We start from the raw sequence: 21,564 nt of genomic DNA on the forward strand, positions 1-21,564 counted from the left end.
AAACTCAGGTGGTCCGAAGTCCCTCTCTCACCCAGGACTCCCACACCTCCCGCCCCCCGGCTACCAGCTACTCGCGTCTAAGCTCCAGAGCTATTCTGCGCGTGTACAAGCACGCATCCCACCCATCACCACGCTCTAAAGGAATCTGATGCGCATGATTATATTCTACTTACTTCTGCTCTTCGCTTTTTCATGTAACCGTGGGTCTGGGCGCTGGCTTTCCGCCAGCCCCGCCTTCTTTGTACGGCTGCACAGGGGCCGCGATCACGGTCGCGCGTGTGGGGCACGGGGGTCAATTCCAGAGAAGTGCCCGCCCCCCCTCTGCTGCGCCCCGCCGAGGGCCGGCGGGTCCCCGGCTCGGCAAGGCAATCGGGGAACTTTCTCGGACCCGCGGCCGCGCGCGCGCGGGTCCGCCGCAGGTTCCCCCTCGCGGAGTCTCCTTTCAGTTTTAGGCTCGCGAGGGGCGTGAGAGCACCCGCGAAGGGCGGACGGGGGGGGACGCGTCGAGGGGGACGCCGAGCCCCGCGGGAGGGCGCGGGAGGCCCGCCCCGCCCGCGCCCCGTGAGCCGCGCCGTGCCCGGGCGCGCCCGCCCTGCCCCCGCCGCGGGCGGTCCCCGCCGTAGCCGCCCGCCCGCCCCCCATCCGGCCGCCCTCCCCCGCCGCCGTGCCCGTCCCTAAGGCGGCTCGTCACCGCCGCGAGGCCAATGGGCTGGGCCGCGCGGCCGCGCGCACTCGCACCCGCTCCCCCCTAGTCCCTCCCGCGCTCTCCCCGGCGCCGCTCTCCGGCCCCGCGCCCAGCCCGCCGCCGCCGCCGTCGGAGCCGCCATGCAGCCCCCGCGCGCCCCGTGCCTCCCGCCGCTGCTGCTGCTGCTGCTCGCGGCGCCCGCCCCGGCGCTGCCGTCCCGGGCCGGGCGCTCGGTGCCCGCCGCCGGGTGCCCCGAGCGCTGCGAGCCGGCGCGCTGCTCCCCGCCGCCCGCGCACTGCGAAGGCGGCCGCGTCCGCGACGCGTGCGGCTGCTGCGAGGTGTGCGGCGCGCCGGAGGGGGCGGCGTGCGGCCTGCAGGAGGGCCCGTGCGGCGAGGGGCTGCAGTGCGTGGTGCCCTTCGGGGTGCCCGCCTCGGCCACGGTGCGGCGGCGCTCGCAGGCCGGCGTCTGCGTGTGCGCCAGCGGCGAGCCGGTGTGCGGCAGCGACGCCAACACCTACGCCAACCTGTGCCAGCTGCGCGCCGCCAGCCGCCGCTCCGAGAGGCTGCACCAGCCGCCGGTCATCGTCCTGCAGCGCGGCGCCTGCGGCCAAGGTACCTGCGCGCCCGGGGCTCCCCGCACTCGCCTTCCCGGCCCCGCCCGGCCCCGGCGGCGTGTTAGGGGTTCCCGCGGGGCCCCTGGGGACCTGGCTTTGCGCCGGGCCCGGGGCCGGCTCCGCGCCCGGCTGGCGCCCCGCGCGCCCTGTGCGGCAGCCCCGGGCCATGGTGACGGGGCGTCCCGCCCGGGGGCAGCTGCCGGGGGCCCCGCGGGCCACCTCAGCGCACGGGGGAACCGGGGCAGACGAGACCGGAGTGTGCGAATAGAGTGGAGAGTGACTGAGAAAGGTGCCTTGTGCCCGAGGCGTGGGGACCGGCCGGACTCCTTTCTGTCGCTTCGCCCTCCCTCTACTTCTCTGCATTCCGCCCCCTCCCCTCCCCTTCCCGCGCCTTTGGAGTTAATTGTGTGGTCGCCGTATCAGGGATCCTGTCCCGGGAAACTTTTCCGTAACTTCGGATTCGAAGGGAGCGGTGTTCCCGCCCGCCCCGTGGTTCCCGCAGATGAGCTCGCGGGGCCGGCATCGCTGAGCCCGCAGACTTTGCAGCGGCGGGGCCGGCTGCCTGTTTCCCGTGTTTTGAGCCAATCCCACAAAACTGAAAGTGACTTTTTTTTTTTTTTTTAAATAAGCTGAACGGAACTTGGGATCGCGGAACCTGAGGCAGAGGGTGGGAGGCGGGTTAGGCACGAAGAAGTGAACCCCTTCTTGCTTTCGCATCTTTTCTGTCTCAACGAGCGTCCTGGCTGGGGAGGTGACGATGATCGGGCGAAGGGTGGAGAAACTGGCTCTCTCGCGGGACCTTCCGCAGGGATGCTTCTCCAGGCAGAGAGACCATGTGGAAAAACAATACGGAGTTCAGCTGCGGCCAATCCGGCGGTGTAGGGACGGGCCGGCCGCGCTTGGCAGTGCACTTGGCCGCAGCCTCCTACCGCGGCGGGCAGTGCACGGAGACGGAGGGAGGCAGCGGAGCCCAGCGCCAGGAACTGGTCTAGATTTTCTTTGTTGGAATATGGTCCAACATGACCAACGAGGGCCTGGCACAGCTTGGCTCCCACGGAGAGAAAGGAGCCAGAGCAGCGGAGGAGAAATTGGAGGCTGTGTATTCCAGCAACACAGCAGCAGGAAGCAGGGCCTCTGCCCTCAGGAAAGAGCCTAGCCAGGGGTGGGGGTGGGCGCGGAGGCAGGAGACTTGATCTTGGAGAGTAACGATCCAACAACATCGGAGGTATGGCTGTGGCAGTGCATGGGTATGAGTGTGCACTCCTGCACTCCGCGCCCCAGCCCGTGTGCCACGTGTGTTACATGTGTGACTTCCCTTGGCTTCACAGCCTCGTGAGGAGGAAGCTTCTGTTGTTCCCGTTTCACAGATAGGGGAACTGAGGTTCAATTACTTGCCGAGGCCACCCAGCTGGAGTTTGAACCCAGACAGCCTTCCTTGGAGCCAGCGTAGTGCTCAAAACCCCACGACTGAGAAAGAGAGGTCAGGCAGGGTGACGGAAGTTTCCGGAGGGCTGGAAAGTGCCTCCCAGGCAGAGTGTTCAGCCTGGGCAAAACCTGAGACTTGCTTGGGAGCCGGTGAATAGATTGGTGTGGCTGGGGACAGACATTTGGGGAGGGCAGTGAGAGTGACTCAGGCTGGTGGCACAGAGTCCCAGGCCCGAAGAGGCCAGCTGTGCTGTGTACTGGGATGTTCTTGGACCTGGGGCAGCTTCAAGACATCCCAGTGTAGGACTAAGCTAGCCCCGGAGCACACAACTCGCCAGGGCACGGAGTGAGGGCCATCGCAATAGTCTGGGTGTGAGGTGACGACATTAAAAAAGCATATTGCACATTTTTGACAAAAACAAGCCAGCTGTTACTGTGTGTAGTCTCACTGCTCGGGGTCTTGAGTAACTGGTACCAGCTGAGCACCTGATTTATTGCCCATGAGGTGGAGTCACTTAGCGAGCTTTGCAGTTGGCAGAAGCCATGTGGAGAGAAACAGGTCCTTGTCCCTTGGCCATCAGGCCCGCAGCAGGCTCCCAGAGAGCCAGCGTGGGGACAGCCACAGGAAGATGAGTATAGCAGCCTTGAGAGGAGAGAGGCAAGAGTGGGCAAGGCTGTTCTCCCCTTTCCTCTGCGGGTATTTACTGAGCGCTGCAGAGTGTCACTAGGTTGTGCTTCTCTGCCTGGCACACAGGAGGCACCTGATAGATGTGTGGGCGGGGGATGAATGAATAAATGAACGCGTCAGGAAATAAGAGGTGCCTGAGACACAGGGCTACCCAGACTTTCCTTAATGGAAGGCTTTGCTTGGCCTACCCGCTCCTGCCATCTAGCACTCCGCCCTTGACTTCCCAGAGGCACCTCTGAGGACCCGAGCCTGGGTGCCAAGACTTCAGTCGAAGCCCTGCCCACGAGCAGGTCACTTGATGTCGTTGTTGAATGAGGTGAATTGGCTGCCCGCTCAGCTGAGCGCATTGGCAGGAATGTTCTTTTCGCTGGGGTGGACGCGGGAGGCCTGAAGTTGGAGGGAGCCGTGCACGGATGTGGGGAAGGAGCCCCCAAGACAGGAGTGGCTATATGATTTCCATGATGCTTGGAAGGGTTTGTCTGGAGCGGAGAGTGAGCGGGCAGCAAGAGCATCAGGCCCTGGGCAGTTGAGCGGCTCTTTGGAATCGGGGTGGATGGTTGGAAGGCGGAACCATTGAAAAGAAAGCCCTTTTATCTGTAAACTGTTTAACAAAGAGTTCAGACAACATCTCCTAAGAATGGTTCTGGAAATGAAGGCAAATCATCTATTTCAGAAATCACAAGGCTGCTGTCAGGGTTTGGATGGGAAAGTGTCCAATTATACTAGAGAACAAAGATCTCTCATCTTCCACTGCTAGCAGCTTGGACTTGTTGAAAGCAAAAACTCTCTGCTGTCAGGAAATTATAACAGAGAAAGGAATTGCAAGTAATATAACCATATAATAATAAAGGCTAACATATATCTAGGGCTTATTCTGTGCCAGGCATATGTGAGCCCATCTGACCCTCCTAGAATCGTGTGAGGATTGTGCTGTAATCGTTCCTGGGTCCCAAATGGGAGACAGAGTCACAGAGAAGTTCCTTGTCTGGGACTTGAACTGGTGCATCTGATCCAGGGCGCATTCATAATCCCCATGCTGTGCTGTTGACAGAGGAGCTAAGATTATAAGCCAGCTTCAGCTAAGCCGCGGCTAATAGCTGGAATAAACAGTGCTCCAGATGGCCATGGCCTTGAGATGAAAGGTAGGACACCTCCCAGCTCTCATTCCACAGGCACGGGAGTTGGAGGACATGGTCGTCCTCGGTTGCCATCAATGCAGCTCTTGCTACAGAAAAGCAAAAGAACAGAAGGGGCTGGACTAAAGACGTTTCTAAACCAGAAACTTCGGCCTCAACTGCTGTTGGGGAGAGAAATCCCCTCTGGGTTCCCAGACTTTGCAAAAGACTAGCCAGCACTACAGATCTGTGCTAAAAATGGACAAGGAGCCAGAAAAAAAAGACTTCTCGAAGCAGCCGGCTACTCCATTTCTGCCCCTAGTACCCATGCCAGGAGAGCCCACCCCACCCCCAAACAGCAGCCCAGACAAGCCTGGAGCTCTCCTGCCCTGGTCCTGGTACCAGTCGCCAACCCCCCTCCCCCCCAACCCAAGACTGATGTGAGGTGGAGCCTGGCTCTGCATTCCTGGTGAAGAGCCACTGGCTTGGAAGACAAGCCGTCTTTTCCACAGTTTATAAGGCTTTGCTCTCTCCGGTTGGTTATTGGCTTTTATTCCCTTGTCGGTTTTGCTAAAGAGTTAAAATATTAAAGTTTCATAAAATTAGTAAGTTAACAGGCTCGAAAGCCAGGCATTTGAGTAATTTCATTCCGTCCAGAAGAGCTGTAAATAGGTTGCATTAGAGCTTAAAATAACCGTATTCAGTAAGCGATGCTGGTGCAGACCATGAGCTAACTGTGGTCAGGCGACCGGCAGCCTCTGGACTGCAGGGCTGGGTTCTGAGTCCATTTGGAGTGGTGTGGTCCTGGACGCCGTCTCGTGCCTTGGATTGAAAGATCAGACTTTCCGTGAGCTTGTGTATCAAGCTGGTTTGGAAACGTCTTTAGTCCAGCCCCTTGTAGCAAGTGAAGAAATAGCTCTGGTCAGGCTTAGATTGAAGACAAAATCAAGCTTGGCTGTGGTTGAGGGTTCCTTGCAAGGCCAGCTGGTGTGGAGGGCCCGGCGGCCTGGCCACTGGCTCTGACCCTTCATAGGCTGTTACCTGACCAGGTGACAGGCCCCCAACCTCTCAGAGCCTCAGCACTGAGGGGATTGGGCCAGATGATCTCTGAGGTCCCTTCTGGCTGGAATGGTCTGTGACTCTTGTAAGGAAACTAGTCTGAAGACTTGTGGTCATGCGGCCCACCTTGGGCCTGGTTCCCTTGTACTTCAGCTTTTGCTGGCTGCAGAAAGTCCCTGGTTGACCATTGTGGTGGCTGCCACCCTGAGACATGAGTTTCAGTGAACCTGGTGTCTCTTGCTGCCTTTCCGGGGGCCCTGAGGCTGGGCTGCACGGGTCTCTGGAGTGGATCCTTCTTGAGTCATTTCATCTTCCTTTCCCACCTTCCTTGCCATTAAAAGAAGGAATAAGGGAAGGAAGGGAGGGAGGGAGGAGTGAAGAGAGAGAGAGGTAATTAGTATCAACACAGGAACTGAGAAGTGTAGCTGTTTTAAACGCTTTACCAAAAGGTCCCCCGGAAGCGATCGGAAGGTTGATGTGACCCAGTGCTGCTGCGTGATGTGTGCCTAGAGCCACCGATGGACACCAGCTGGTGTAACACAGCACAAGACAGAAATGAGTGGCAGTGAAGAAGCCACTTGCTGCTCGGAGGGTACAAAATTTACCTTTCAGAATTAGTGACATGAGTTCTATTTCTAAGTTTCTTCAGAGCATTTATGGAACACCTACTGCATACTCAGAAGGTCCAGGTATAGGGAATCAAAGGGAATAAGGCTAGGCAGCCCGCAATCTGAAGGAGTTCGTGGTAGGTTGCATAATACCCGGCCTAAGGAGTCAGATCACCACTTGCTAAACATGGGCCTGCTGTGTGTGACTTAATCACTGTAAGCCTCAGTTTCCTCATCAGCGGAATAATAATAAAAACAATAGTACGTGCATACATATGTCCTTGGGTTGCTGGGACGCTCCAAATTATACAAAGTGTTCCCAATGCATTGCTGGAACCCAGTCGGCATTAGCTGTAATAATAGTAACTGTCGTCATGACTGAGACATCTAACAGGGAGTTAGCTCAGCAGGGAAGTGCTGTAATGATCGTGTCTTCCTGGGGATAAGGTGGGCGAGTGGGTTCCAGAAGGCTTCGCAGAGAAGGAAGGTGGTGAGAAACGTGTGTCCTGGAGGCTGACTTGGAATCTCTCTGTAAATATGTTTGAAAGTGTCTCTGGGCAGAGGAACTGGGACCCCACCTTCCCCGTTACCTTGTGAACCTCCCCCCCCCAAGTCATTGCCTATGTATCATTTGACAAGCATGTGACTTTTCTTTCCTTTTTTTTTTTTTTTTTATGTTTATTGATTTTTGAAAGAGAGAAATCAGCAGGGGAGGGGCAGAGAGAAAGGAAGACACAGAATCCGAAGCAGGCTGCAGGCTCTGAGCCGTCAGCACAGAGCCCGACATGGGGCTCAAGCCCACAAACCTCGAGATCCTGACCTGAGCCAAAGTCGGTCACTTAACCGACCGAGCCACCAGGCGCCCCTGTGTGACTTTTCTTGAATGAGGCGCTGGGGCCCCTGAGAATTTACAGGCACCATCTTGGTAACCCTCCCTGGAGAGGACTTTGGTGACCCTCAGGAGATGGCAGTGTACAGAAGCCCTGAGAGCTTCTTGAATGATTCTCATTTTGGGAGCGTCTCACATGGAAAGATTTATCACATCTAAGTGTGGGAGCCTTCGGGTACCCTATCATTTGAGATTCCTGGGACAAATTGTCAAGTAAGCACATTGCATAAACACAGCCCTCCCAGGATCATGTGACAGCAGCCCACTGCATGGGGGGGGAGGGGCAATCCTGTGCCCTTGGGCTCCTGATGGTTTCGGAGGGCATGTTGTTGCGGCTAGAATTTTTGATAGTTTTCAAATTGGAATAAGCCCTGTCTAAGTGAGTCAGAGCCTTGTGCAATATTTTCAGACCTCAGGAAACATCTTTTTCATGAGTTGTGCAATCAGATCTTGAGAAGAAGACGGTAAGCTCGTGTGTGTGACAAGCTGTTTCCGTCTCAGGGTTTGGTGAGGCTGGCAGGAGAGCTCCCTTTCACACAGTCTCGGGTGAGGTTTCACCAGACCATCTGGCACTTGAGTCACCTTGCACCCCATGACTGGGAGAGGCCTCTCTTCGGTGCCACCATTCCAAGTGGCAGTCACCACTTAGTGGGGATGGATGGACAGAGAGAGTTCTGCCAGTTGCAGTTGCCCAGGCAGGTGGCCGCCATCCGGATACAGAGGAGAGAAGGTTCAGCATCTGGCGGTCACATCTGCTCTTCTCCGGCAGAGTGAGCTAGCCAGGGGGTGCCCCGGGGCCGCAGGACGGCTACGTGGTGGGTTACGGCCCCGGAGAAGCAGTGGCCGTGAAGAGCTACTGTGGGCGCCCTCTGGGAGGGGACACTGTGCACCCTGAGTTAGGGGCCTGCTGCCTCCTTGGCTCCTTAGGTCACCCAGGGAGGGGGTGGCACTGTCCTAAGCTCCCCGGCTTAGGAAACAGAGGAGGCCCCAAGCAGTGGGTTGTGATTGACCAAGGCTCCCCCGCAGGACAAAGCAGGGCTGGGATCGGGACCCACCAATGTCTTATTCCCAAACCATTGCTGAGACTCCTATTTTATTTATGTTTTTTATTTATTTTTGAGAGAGGAGGAAGAGTGCAAATGAAGGAGGGGCAGAGAGAGAGAGGGAGACAGGATCTGAAGCGGGCCCTGCACTGAGAGCGGAGAGCCCGACGCGGGGCTCAGACTCACAAGCAGTGAGATCGTGACGTGAGCTGAAGTTGGATACTTACCCGGCTGAGCCACCCAGGCGCCCCAAGCCTTCTTTGACTCAAGTGTTTCTTAGAAGCCTGTTACTCAATCTCCCAAGTATTTGGGGGGTTTTCCAGAGGTCTTTTCTGTTTTTGATTTCTAGTTCAGTTCCACTATGGTGTGAGAACGTACTTTGTATGATTTCTGCTCTCTTACGTTTGTTAGGGTGTGTATTCGGGTCTGGAATGTGGCCTGTTGTAGTGAGGGGTCCACGTGAACAGCAGGCTATTCTGCTGTGGGTGTTGGGCGGAGTGTTCTCTGCTTGCCAACTGGGTCTAATGGGCTGATAATGCAGTTCGGGTCAATGCCGGCCTTACTGATTTTTGGCCTGCTCGGTCTGTCAGCTCCCGAGAGAGGCCTGTTGAAGTCTCCTGAGTCTGCCCCGAAGCCCTGACCCGTTATCTCCTTTAAGACCTTCCAGTGTCAGGAAACCTGGGTTCGCGCCCCTGCTTGGACTTTTTGGGGGAGTTACTACCTCCCTTCAGCCTCACTTTTCCTCATCTGTCATATGGGGATAAGGATGCTGCCTGGGAGACCTCAGAGGGACACTGGAGGGTCAGGCAAGAGAGTGGCTTTGAAGGTGTGTTGTCAACTGGGAGTCCTGGAGCATTGGATCTGCAAGGAATTAGGACCCCGAGTTGGCAATTCCAGACTCTTCCAGGACCCCTGGTACCAGAAGCACAAGGAGCGAAGCCAGAGAATGGAAAAAGTAATAATACGCGTCCTGTGTGTTTAAGACATGGGTCCCCTCTGGGCGTGTTTCCCACTGAGATAGCCCTTGGCCAAGGCGGCTGAAGCATTCGTAAGCACTGAGCCTCTGTTTCAGGGAAGCCGAAGGCCAAGTCCGCTACCATCAGCTCCAAGGAAAAACACTTTGGTTTAAACCACTAGCAGCCCGATTGTTATCCAGAGCACACCGCCATCTCCCGTGCCTCCAGGGAGCCTGTGGCGTGCCTTCTGAGTTCCCCAGGCAGAGTTTCTGTTGAACGTTTGCTGGCCAACAAGTGGCCCGAATTGAGGTTCCTTAGGCCCTAGCTTGAAATTGCTTCACTGGTTTGACACTTTTGGCTCTGAAAACTAGAGCCCGATATGGGTTCAGGCCTCGCTGGAAAAACCCAGTAGGAGAAGTCTAATGACCGCACAGAAGGCACAGGAGGAAGGGCAAGAATTAGAGACCATCGAGAAAGGACCCATGTGCCCTGATTCCTTTCTGGGTGGGGGGGTTCCTGCAGTGTTCTCAGACACAGCATCCCCTTGGAATAGCCATCGATGGCCAGCCGGACAATCCCTCGTCCTCTGAAAAATGTCAGGAGCTTCCACAGCCCGTCTTCGACCACGGCTGCTCCTCATTTTCATGTTTTCTGGGTTTCAGTGGACAAGAATCACTCCTTCCCTGCAGGCCATAGTCCTACCTGCCCTGGAGAGAGGATCGAATCCCAGAGCACGCAACCTGAGTATGGAAGGGCTTTGCAGGTCCCGTAGCCCCAACCCTTCACTTTAGAGATGGGCAGACAGGCGCCTAAGGGGAACATGATTCACAAGCTGCCCAGCTCCTCAGTGGGGAGCCAGTGTGAACTCCATCCTGAGGCCCTTCCCACGTCAGCCACACCTTCCTGCTGGAAGCAAGTGGGTGTTTGGGAGGGGACAGGGTCCATCCATAAGATTTTCCCATGAGGCTGAGAAGCCGTGGGTACTTTTGCTTAGTCTCCCAAATGATGCTGAAGAAAACTCGCCCCACCTCTAGCAAAAATGATCTCCCCCCCCAAAAAATGACCTCCTTCAGTTGGAAGATGACCCTAAAGCCATCCATGTAATGACTGATTTCTTCTCTCAAGAGTTCTAAGCACATATTATTAATGCCCTTGAACTATAATTACAGTGCTCTCGCCGAGGGAGGAGAGAAAACCTGTGCAAATACCATGGTGGACATGTCAGATAAGTCAGGGCTGAGATGCTTCTGTGTCATTTTTTTTTTTTTTTATGTTTTTATTTATTTCTGAGACAGAGAGAGAAAGAGACAGCGTGAGCAGGGGAGGGTCAGAGAGAGAGGGAGATACAGAATCTGAAATAGGCTCGAGGCTCTGAGGTGGCTGTCAGCACAGAGCCTGATGCGGGGCTCGAACCCATGAACCGTGAGATCATGACCTGAGCGGAAGTCGGACACTTAACCGACTGAGCCACCCAGGCACCCCAGCTTCTGTGTCTTTTAAACTGAGGTTGAATTGTCTTTGAGATGAATATAACCAGTTGTCTTTCTCTTAGCATCAAGGCTCTTTTTAATTTCTTTGACTGGACTCTGTAGACATCTCGGGATGTGAATTCATACATTTGATGACATATTTTACTGTATCAATTGCTTTTAATTTTTAATTTTTTAAAATATCTATTTTTGAGAGACAGGGAGAGACAGAGCGTGAACGGAGGAGGGTCAGAGTGAGAAAGAGACACGGAATCTGAAACAGGCTTCAGGCTCTGAGCTAGTGGTCAGCACAGAGCCCGATGTGGGGCTCAAACCCATGAACTGTGAGATCATGACCTGAACTGAAGTTGGACGCTCAACCAACTGAGCCACCCAGGTGCCCCTATATCAGTTTTTTTTAAGTTATAAATATAGTCTGATTATAACACAAATAGAGAAAACTAGAAAAAGAGCCACAGTCTGGCATCTTCATCTTTCTGTCCCAAGCATGACCAGCGTCTGGTTACTGAGTACCCGCTTTGTGTCCGTTTGAGTGGTGATTGCTGTCGCAGGGGATACTGACGTGAACAATTTCATGCTCTTGGCTACTTCCGTATCTAGGGTTATTCCCCAGGGTAACTGTTAAGAAGTGTGAAGACTGGATGTAAGGATAAGGATTTTTTTATGCCCTTCGGTATATATTGCCAAGTTGTTTTCCAAGAGAGTTGTATCCATGTTTGTTGCCATCAGCTATAGAATTATCAACCTCTTAAGTCACTGAAAGTTGAGATGGACAAAAAGAAATATCCCCAAAAGAAAACCTTCAAGATAGATGGAACAGGAGGAGTCATTCTGTTCAGTGAGTAGATTACCTGGTTGGTCTTTAAGTTATTTATTTATTTTTAATGTTTATTTATTTGTGAGAGCCAGACAGAGCATGACCAGGGGAGGGGCAGAGAGAGAGGGAGACACAGGATCCGAAGCAGGCTCCAGGCTCTGAGCTGTCAGCACAGAGTCCGACGTAGGGCTCGAACTCACCAACCGTGAGATCATGACCTGAGCCAAAGTCGGATGCTTAACCGACTGAGCCACCCAGGCGCCCTGGTCTGTAAGTTATTTTTATTCTCAGGTGGATGCTTTTAAGAGATAATCAATGTTTGGAGTTGAATGAACACTTGAAAAATTTGGTTTTTACCTGGTGATGGAGTTGTAATCCAAGACTGTCTGAGCTGGAAGGAGTCCCCTGTTTGTTAGATCATCTTATCTGACCCTACTGTTTTCAGTGAGAAGCCAGCCGGGGCATGTAAAGGTCCGAGGTCACAAGCCAGGCTGTGACAGAGGACTTGAGTCCCCGGACACCTAGCCCAGGCCTCTCTGCGCTGAGCCTCCCAGATACCAGTTCTTCCCAGGATGCAGGAGGAAGCCAGAATGTTTTTGTTTGTTATGAAAAGGGAAGAAAATGTTTATTCAAACATTTTATACACACGGACAGATATATGATATGAGCCACAGAGTTAAAATCCACCTTTCTTGTAGCCCCATTAAAAGAGTTAAAAAGGAACAAATGATGTATTTTTCTTTTGTACTATAGTTGTATTGAGATGTAATTCGCATACCATAAAATTCACCCTTTTAAAGTGTATGGTTTACAGTTTCTGTATATTCTCAGAGGGGTGCAGTTATCCCCATGATCGAATTCTATAACATTTTCATCACTCCCCAAAGAGACCCGGTACCCAGGGGGGCACCTGGGTGGCTTAGTCAGTTGAGCATCCGACTTTGGCTCAGGTCATGATCTCATGGTTCGTGGGTTTGAGCCCCGCATCAGGCTCAAACTGCCGTCAGTGCGGAACCGGCATTGGATTCTCTGGCTCCCTCTCTCTCTGCCCCTTCCCTGCTCTCTCTCTCTCTCTCTCTCTCTCTCTCTCAAAAATAAAGAAACATTAAAAAAATAAAGAAACCCAGTACCTATTAGCCCACACTCCATACTTTCCATCTGCGCAGCCCCAGGCAACCACCAAATCTGCTGTCTGTCCATATAGATTTGCCTCTGAACATCGATACTAATGGAATCACACACTGTGTGATTTTTGGTGACTGGTCTCTTTCACTTAGCGTAAGGTTTTCAAGGCTCATTCACATTGTAGCCTGTGTCAGCACCTTATTCCATTTTATGACCACATCAGACTGTTGAGTGGATACAGAAAGGACAGACTTTTTATTCTGTCTTGTCTTCCTGAAGGGGAACCCTAATCCCAGCCTGGAAAGTCACTTTGAAAATCTGAACTGATGAGGTGGCACTGGCCTTTTTCTATCGGAAAAAATCAGAGCATGTAACACAGGAAGCCAGCATTGAAAACAGGAATATTTCTTTTTTAAAAAAATTTATTTATTTAAATTCCAGTTAGTTAACATACTGTGTAGTTAGTAATGGTTTCAGGAGTAGAACGCAGTGATTTATCACTTACATATGCCACCCAGTGCTCATCCCAAGTGCCTCCTTAATGCCCATCAGCCATTTAGCCCATCCCACCACCAAACACCCCTCCAGCAACCCTGTTTGTTCTCTGTATTTAAGAGTCTCTTATGGTTTGTCTCCCTCTCTGTTTTTATCTTATTCTCCTTCTTTTCCCCTATGTCCATCGGTTTTGTTTCTTAAAGGAAAATGGTAGTATTCTATATGGATGGGAATTATATGCTGACAGGAAAAGATCAGAAAATGCACTTTTCAGACTTATTAGATCATATAAATTTGTTGGGAGCTGGAAAGGATGTCGGAAATGGTCTAGCCTAGCCCCTCATCGTCTTACCGCTGAGGTAACTGAGGCCCAGAGAGGGGAAGAGGCTTGTCTTGGGTCTCAGGCCCACTTTTCACTTCTTATTTGAGCCAAAGATCCCTTCTGGCTTCTTTCTCAGTTTTGTAAGTTACCTTCCTTCTCCTCCTTCTCTCTGGGGGATCGCGCTCATCACAGAGGGCTGGGGGGTGCTTCTTGGGAAGAACTGTCCCCTTCCTGGATGGGGGGCCTTGGTTCACTGACATATCCCTCCCTGTGCCTTCTGGTCCCCCCTGGCCCCCCTCCCCTCCCCTCCCCCCCAGGCCCACCCTCTCCACCAGGGGGCTGTGGGAGGGGGCCCATTACCGCTGAGGAGTGTGGTCCGGCCCATGAGCAACTCCACTGTCGCCTCCCAACCCGCTGCTTACGGAGGCTGAGCTGCCTCGGCCACTCCAGACATAACAAGTAGGGGAGGTCGGAGCAGGAAGAAAACCCAAATGAGAAATCTGGGAAGGTCAAGACCGGAGCCAGATGCTTATCAAGAGGAACGTTAATAGTGTTTTTGTGAACTGAGCGGTCAGCCGTTTCCCTAAAGGTAATAAAAGACACATCATGCTGGGCATTCAGGAGACTTCGGGGAAAAAAAATTGTGTGGTGGAATGGATGGGAAACTTTTTTTCGTAATATGTACTATAATAGGTCAGGAAAGACTGTCAGATGCAGCAATACTGACCAGACCCAAGCACTCACCGTGGTGCGCAGGGAAGGGTTTTTTTTTTTTGCTAATGAAGCTGAAAAGTAATGATCAATGACAGACACCGTGAAACATAGACACGCTATTCTGGAAAAGGCACCTCTTTACCAGTAAAGTTGAAGCTGCAGCACTGAGCCGCGCTTGTGACTGACAGCACATTTAGGGGCATGGCGGCCAACTGGCCAGGTGCCCCTGAGAGCCCGTTGTGGGTTGGGGAGAGGAGGGTCTCAGGCTTGTTTGGGTCACAGGGTGTGTGTGCTCCTCCCCTTGACCTGCATCATCTGCTGCCCAGCCTTGGCAGGGGGTACCACCGGGCTGGGGGGCACCTTCACGGTCTGGGGGCTGGCGTCAGGGGAGCTTTCTCCACCCTCAGCCGTCTGGGAGACTGCACCGGAAAGAGGGGCTGCCAGCACTTGGAAGTCGGGCTGGAAATTGAGGCCAGGCTCCCAGGCCCCGCCTCCTCTTCCTCCTTTCTTCATTATGAAGAGAGAAATAGGTCACACCGGCCTCTCTTGCATTTCATTTCTTTATTTCTATGCAGAAGACAGAGGGTAGAGGAGTGCATCATTCAGCTTTGAACCTTAAAAAAAATAACAGTGGCTCCTTATGAATTCAGCTTATTATTATTTTTTTGACCACTTAAAAAATTCTTTTAAATTTATTTTTGAGAGAGAGAGAGAGGGAGAGTGTGCGGGATCGAGCAGGGTTGGGGTAGAGAGGCAGAGAGAGAGGGAGGCACAGGATCAGAAGCAGGCTCTGCACTGACAGCAGAGAGCCTGATGCAGGGCTCGCACCCACGAACTATAAGATCATGACCTGAGCCAAAGTCGGAGGCCCAGCGAACTGAGCCACCCAGGCGCCCCCTGAATTCAGTTTATTTTAACAAGAAGGGGTCCAAGAGCCTTTGGCCTTGGGAAGTTGGACTCCAGAACTGTGTCTGCCGTTTCCTTCTTTCTTTGATTTGCAGACAGTGCCCCTGATGATACACTGCATTTTCAGGTTTATTTTAGACCTCAGCCTGCTGCCCTGGCCACAGCCAAGTGGCACCTACCGCTCTCCCTCCTGGGCATTTTTCTCTGCAAGGTTCAGAGAAACGTTGTACAGGAGCCCCTGTGCGTCAGGGCCCCAGCGCCCTGGAATTTGCAGCCACAGCACTGATTAGAATGGGGGTCTGGTTTCCCGGAATGTGCAAAGCCTCGCTTCTGTTTGTGCTGCCTCCACACCCCAGACCAGCGCTGGGCCAGCCTCGGGGTTGGGGCCGTTCCTGACAAGCTTACTTGGAATTTAATGGAGTGGGACAGATAGATTACAGTCACTCAAACTGACAAGATGGAGAAAATGAGTCTTTCGGGACATCTTTGCTGCTTCCATGGGGTTGTGCTTCTCCTCCCCCGCCCCCCCCCCCGCCCCCAGGCAACCACTCTTGCAAACAGGAGGCCCAATTCCCTTTGCACATCATGACTCATTACCTATTAGGAACCTGTTTAAATTGATTCTCTGCTGACCCTCGGGGAGAAAAAGTAGTGAAAGTTCACTGCAAGAGGAGGAAGCCGCCTTCTGTTTCTCCGCCCGTGCAGCCTGCCCGCTTCTTCCTCCCCCCTTGGCTGGTCGGCCCCCCACCCCCACCCGTTTCACGGTCGTTCTTGAATTCATCATGCAACCTCACAAAGAGAGCTTTTCTTAGTGAAAAATCATCCCCCTGGCCCTCCCCCAGTGTGGACCAGCACCTCTCCCAGCTGCACGGTGTCAGGTTAGTTAACCGCCTGCTTCCTGGTCCCGTCTCCACGCACCTACTCAGGTGGGAACAGGTGTCCCGCTCCAGCTTCAAGTGCCCGCGCTCTGCGGAGTTGTGGAGCCCAGTTCCAATTCTGACATTAAAAGATCTGATGTGCTGGGGCACCGCCCCCGTCGCTGAGGCGTCTGACTCTTGATCTCAGCTCAGGTCTTGATCTCAAGGTCATGAGTTCAAGTCCCACGTTGGGTGAAGCCAACTTAAAATAACAACAGCAGCGAAGGTCAGATGTGCCAAGCAGCGTGGTGGGGGTGGGGAGCCGGCCATGGAGTGAAAGTGTGGTGTCCCCGACATCAGAGTGGTCGGGCCACGGCAGGCCCTTCTATCGGTTGGCCTTGACCTGCAGCCCTCTCATTCTCTGCTTTGTCTCTGCGATTGCTCCCCCCACCCTATCAGAAGTGCGGGGACCTTGGGCTCAGGGCAGTGCAGTGCTGGGGAGTAGGAGGCGCATCGGGGGGACAAGTGTTGGATCTGACTGCAGTTGCTCCCCCCGCACCCCCCCAGAGCCCCACTTGGTGTGTCTGTGAAGGTGCCAGACTGTGAGCAGGACAGCAGGTGGGCTGCAGGCCCTGGGAATGTGCAGGTGATGTGCTGGGGGTGGGATTTGCTCCTTCAGATCCCCTCTGGATCTGAGCCCGGATTTATTTACCCAGCAAGTACCTCTTGGTAGTTATTCTTAATCTGGCCATGCTGGGGACAAAGAAATGTTCAGATGTGCCCCTTGGATGATCAAAAGATGAAAAAGAGGACAGCCTCCAGCATGCAGCCCCATGGCAATACATTCTGGGGGTGCCCCTGGGTTGTCAGCCTGAGTGGAGGCTAATACTTGGAGGAGGGGGCTCCAGAGGCTGGGCCTCATATGGGGGAGATCCTGTTTGGGGTGTTGGGGCCGTGGGGGTGTGGCTGATGACAGCTGAGAGTGTGTCCCGGACCCCTTAAGCAACTGAGCCTTTCCTAAAGAGTATTTAAATGTTTCATGACACCCCCCTGGGGCCTGCTGTGGTTACGTCCTTACCTTGGTTTCTGAGCCTGTGGGAGCCCAGCTGGCAGGAGCTCTGCCAGTGGCCAGGGTGCATTGCCCCAGGCTTATGGGCTGGACCTTGAATCTAGGGCAAGGTGGGTCCAAGCTGGCATCTCGGGGGTGATTATTTCTCCTGGTCATCACCTGGTCGGGGGCAGGGGTGTCTCCTGGGCGTTCAGGTGAACACGGGAACATGCTTTCCATTGGCCTCCATCTCCAACCTCTGCGTGGTGCGTCTTGTGCCCTTGCCTTTGAAAAGACTTTCTTCTGTCACTTGTGTCTGGGCCCGTGTGACAGAAGGAAGGCAAGGGCCGGACCGGAAGTGTGAAGGAGGTAGGGGTGAGTGGAGGAGGGCGAGCTATCCCCGACCACCCTCCCGCGGTCCCTTGGAGAGCAGGCTCTGGCCAACCCTGGCCTTGTGGGCCGAGCATGTCTGTTCAGATTTCGTCGTTTCCCCTGCGTCCTGCCAACTGTTGGAGCCGGGCTGCGCTGGGATTCGTCGGCTTGGAAGGGCCAGTACCTTTGGTGGCGCTTAGCGTGGAAGCAAGTGGGTGAAACATCACCAGCGGTTTCTTCCCTTTCTCCTCCAGAGCTGGGAGGGATCCTGGAAGCCATCCAGTTGAGCCTCCTTATTTTATTTCTTTTAAACTCTGTTTTTTGAGAGAGAGAGAGAGAGCAGGGAAGGGGCAGAGAGAGAGGGAGAGAGAACCCCAGGCAGGCTCTGCACTGTCAGTCAGTGCACAGCCTGATGGCGGGGCTCGAACTCACGAAGCGTGAGATCATGATCTGAGCTCAAATCAAGAGTCGGATGCTTCACCGACTGAGCCACCCCGTGAGCCCAAGCCTCCTTATTTTAAAGTCAAGGAACCCTCAGCTCCAGGGCCACGCCTGCGGTTGCACACTTGTCTCACCCACGTGTGAGGTGTGCCCGGCACCTTGGGGCATGGAACAGGAGTGCCCGCCTCTCGGCACATGGAGTGCCCATCAGCCCCTGTCGGCCGCCTGTGGGCTCCTGGGCTTGGCCAGATTCAGCCTCTCCATCAGCTCCTGAGTAGCAGATGCTTCCTCTCAATACCTCTGCGCTTTGGTTTCTTTTTTAAATTTCTTTTTATGTTTCATTAATTTTTGAGAGAGAGATAGAACATGAGCAGGAGTGGGGCAGAGAGAGAGAGGGAGACACAGAATCCAAAGCAGGCTCCAGGCTCCGCGCTGTTAGCACAGAGCTTGACACGGGGCTCGAACTCACGAATGGTGACCTGAGCTGAAGTTGGGTGCTTAACTAACTGAGCCACCCAGGCACCCCTGCGCTTTGGGTTTTAAATCAAATCAAATAAAACGCAGGCAGGGACGGCATCTTGGGCACGCTATCTATACAGCCCATACTCTGAAGGACCCCCGCGCCTGTGTTAATGCCTTGTGGTTACCGTCTTGGATTTTCTTACTAATTTGGGAGCAAGGAACCCCTGCATTTTCATTTTGCACAGAGTGCTGCAAATCATCTATCCGGTCCTGAATGTAGGACAGGGCATTAAAATGCCCATGATTTGATCAATCTGCTCTTGCGACTGATTTGAATTTTGGGAACACGCTGTTCCCTGTGAATAAAGGGGGATTCATTTCTTTTCCCTCGAATACACTGTGTTCTGTTTTCCAAATTAGCTCTACTTCTCAATTCTCTTGAGAAACTGGAAGGCGCGATTGTTCTTGTTGGAAGCCAAGGCTGGATTGTTAGTCCTGAGTCCTGGCCCTGAGCTCTCAGGCATGGAAGTGGGAAGCCTTTTCCTATAGCCACGGGTGCCGCAGGGGGCTGGAGGCCGAGGGAAGGGGCTGGCACCTGGAAGGGAGGCTACCACAGCAGAGCACAGGGGGAACTTGCCGCCTGTGCCACCTGCCAGCTCTCAGGACATGAGCAACATGCTTCACATCTCAGCCCTTCTTGGCACATTTCATTTTCCCATCTTTCTGGAGACGGCATAGGATCCGCCTTAGAAGTTTGCAGGAATAATTACAGATAATGTTTGTCGAGTGCCTTACATTGTGCTTGCACATAGTAGATGCTTAATAAATGAGTACTATTATTATTCTTGGTGTTGTTATTTTATTGTCAATATTGCGGGTTGGGTGGGATTGGACCGGCTGTATGGGAGGAGAATGAGGATTCCAGGCAGGAAGAAAAATAGTGTGAGTGCAGGGGTGGGTGGGGTGGAGCGTAGCGGGTCTGGAGGCCAGTGAGAAGTTTGCAGCAGCGGAGGGTGTGCATCAAGGGACCCTGGGAGAGCGAGTTGGGGAATCAGGGCCGTGTGGAGCTGTGCTCCGGAGACGGAGGCCAGCGTGAGGTCCTGCAGTAAGTTCACGTGCCCCAGGCGAACATCATTTCATTTTGGAGACACTCCCCCATATTTTTGGGGGAGGCCGGTGTGGGGGCCAGGCGTGCCTGAATTAGGATGCAGAAGCGGGATTCTGAGAAGTCTTAGAAGTGTGGGAGGAGGCGCTTGGAGGCCTTGCAGTGCACCTGGGTGGCGCCTGGACCCAGAGCTGGGAGGTGATAATGGCCTGGAGGGCAGGCTTTGTGTGCCTTGTCCCGCTTTGGACTCCCCACTGCCTGGACAAGGTGGTGCTATCTTCAAGATGCAGAATGGGAGCCTGAGGCTTGGACGGAGAGAAAGCCACTGCCTGGAGCTAACACGGCTGGCAGGGGCCGCATCGGGATCTGAGGCCGCGTGTGGCTCTGGAGCCATCCTGGCACTACGGAAGCTTTGTGATCTTTTGCAGTATCGCTAACCCTGTTAGGAACCTGCTGGGGTTGGAGCTCAGCCTGGCATCCCATCTATTCCCCCTGTGTGTGAACCGGAGTTGCCGTGCCAGATTGGGTGACAGTGGAGCTGAGAACAGGGGCAGGCATCTGGGACCCACGGCTCGGATTCCTGAAGCCAGGTCTGCGGCGGCAGCTGCCCACCGATGTGGCCCGGGGCTCTCCTGGGACTGCCTGGAGGGCTCCCTTGGTCCTTCTAAAGCAGATGCCTCAGATGCCTCCCATGCCAGCCATGCTGTCCGGACGGTGACCGGAGTCCTGGTGGCTGAGGCAGCGCCTCCTGTAGATGTAGCTCAAGGTCCCCCACCCCTTGCCTTACACTGCGAGCCGGTCATGAGCTCCAGAAAAAACCAGGGAGCCGGAGAATGGGTAGGACTCTGGCCTTCTCCTTGGATAGGAGCTGGGACTCCTGCCTCCCCGCTGGCTGGTCCAGGGTTCATGGGATCCGAAGCTTACACAATTCAGGGGAACCTCTTTAAGAAAAAGAATTCAAGGGGCGCCTTGGGCGGCTCAGTCAGTTAAGCATCTGATTCTTCATTTCAGCTCAGGTCATGATATCACAGTTTGTGGGATCGAGCCCCATGTCGGGCTTTGTGCTGACAGCACAGAGCCTGCTTGGGATTCTCTCTCTCTCTGCCCCTCTTCAGCTTGTGTGTGCGTGCTCTCTTTAAAAAATTTTAAAAAAAATTTTAAAAAAGAAAAGGAATTCAAAATTATAAATACAATATTAGGCATGGACACCATCTTTGGTTTGAAAAAGCAAACTGCCACAATTACAAGATTTTTAAAGGGAGAAAATACTGCAGACTCCAGAAATCTAGAAAAATGCCGTGATGTTGTCACTAACTGTGAAATACACTTTTGCCTTTAAAATACCTCCCCCCGTATATTTTTTTGGCTATAGACTCTTGGATCACCTTTCATATGTATATTTGTAATGTTTCCTATGGAGACGATGGAATTATTTACTGTTATTATTATTATTATAATTATTTTAAGGTTATTTATTTTGAGAGAGAGAGCATAAATAGGTGAGGGGCAGAGAGAAGGAGAGACAGAATCCCAAGCAGGCTCCACACCATCAGTGTAGAGCCCGATGCAGGGCTCGAACTCAGCACATAATCTGAGCTGAGATCAAGAGTCCAGAGCTTACCCGACTGAGCCACCCAGGTGCCTTATTGTCATTATTATTAGTTTAGTCTTTCCTCTGGTGTATTTCTCTGGTCCCATATACTTCCATACCCTGTACACCTTCTGGCCGGAGGGAAGGATGAGTTTCATCTCTTCCTGCCCCACATCTAATCTTTACCAGACATTTTTGCCTTAAATATGAAAACACACACACTTTGATTTTTTAAAATATTTTTATTTATTCATTTCTAGGAGAGAGAGAGAGACAGAGAGACAGCGTGAGCAGGGGAGGGTCAGAGAGAGAGGGAGTCACAGACTCTGAAATAGGCTCCAGGCTCCGAGCTGGCTGTCAGCACAGAGCCCGACGCGGGGCTCGAACCCACGAACCGCGAGATCATGACCTAAGCGGAAGTCGGACGCTCAACCGACTAAGCCACCCAGGTGCCCCCACTGTGATGTTTTTAAAGCACATATCTAATTCCGTGCACATATCTTTGGAGAGAAACACAGATAATAGTTGGTTCATAGTCCCCACATTGTGATTTTTCATTTTTACTGCAACACATTTTCCTCACTGTGATCATGTATGTCAGATTCTTAACCTAGTGCCTGGCACTTCTCAGCAAACACAATAATGGAAGTGTCTATTATGCTGATTTTAATACTAGTTAATGATTAGCAAATGGTGTGCATCTCTCTCTTCCCTCCTGTATGGAAGTTTTTGAAAGT

At 53.4% G+C, this 21,564-nt stretch overlaps 1 protein-coding gene across 1 annotated transcript in view; it reads left to right on the top strand.

Moving 5' to 3' along the window:
• Positions 1-787: 787 nt before the first annotated feature.
• Positions 788-21,564, top strand: part of HTRA1 (HtrA serine peptidase 1) — a 51,208-nt gene continuing 30,431 nt past the window's right edge. The window contains exon 1 of the mRNA XM_039250449.1: positions 788-1,297. Coding sequence (XP_039106380.1) covers positions 826-1,297 — 472 coding nt within the window. The 5' untranslated portion in view covers positions 788-825. The remainder of the gene's footprint in view (positions 1,298-21,564) is intronic.

Source organism: Hyaena hyaena, unplaced genomic scaffold (genome assembly GCF_003009895.1).
Source record: "Hyaena hyaena isolate Hyena2069 unplaced genomic scaffold, ASM300989v1 scaffold_367, whole genome shotgun sequence".
Classification (NCBI taxonomy): Eukaryota; Metazoa; Chordata; class Mammalia; order Carnivora; family Hyaenidae; genus Hyaena; species Hyaena hyaena.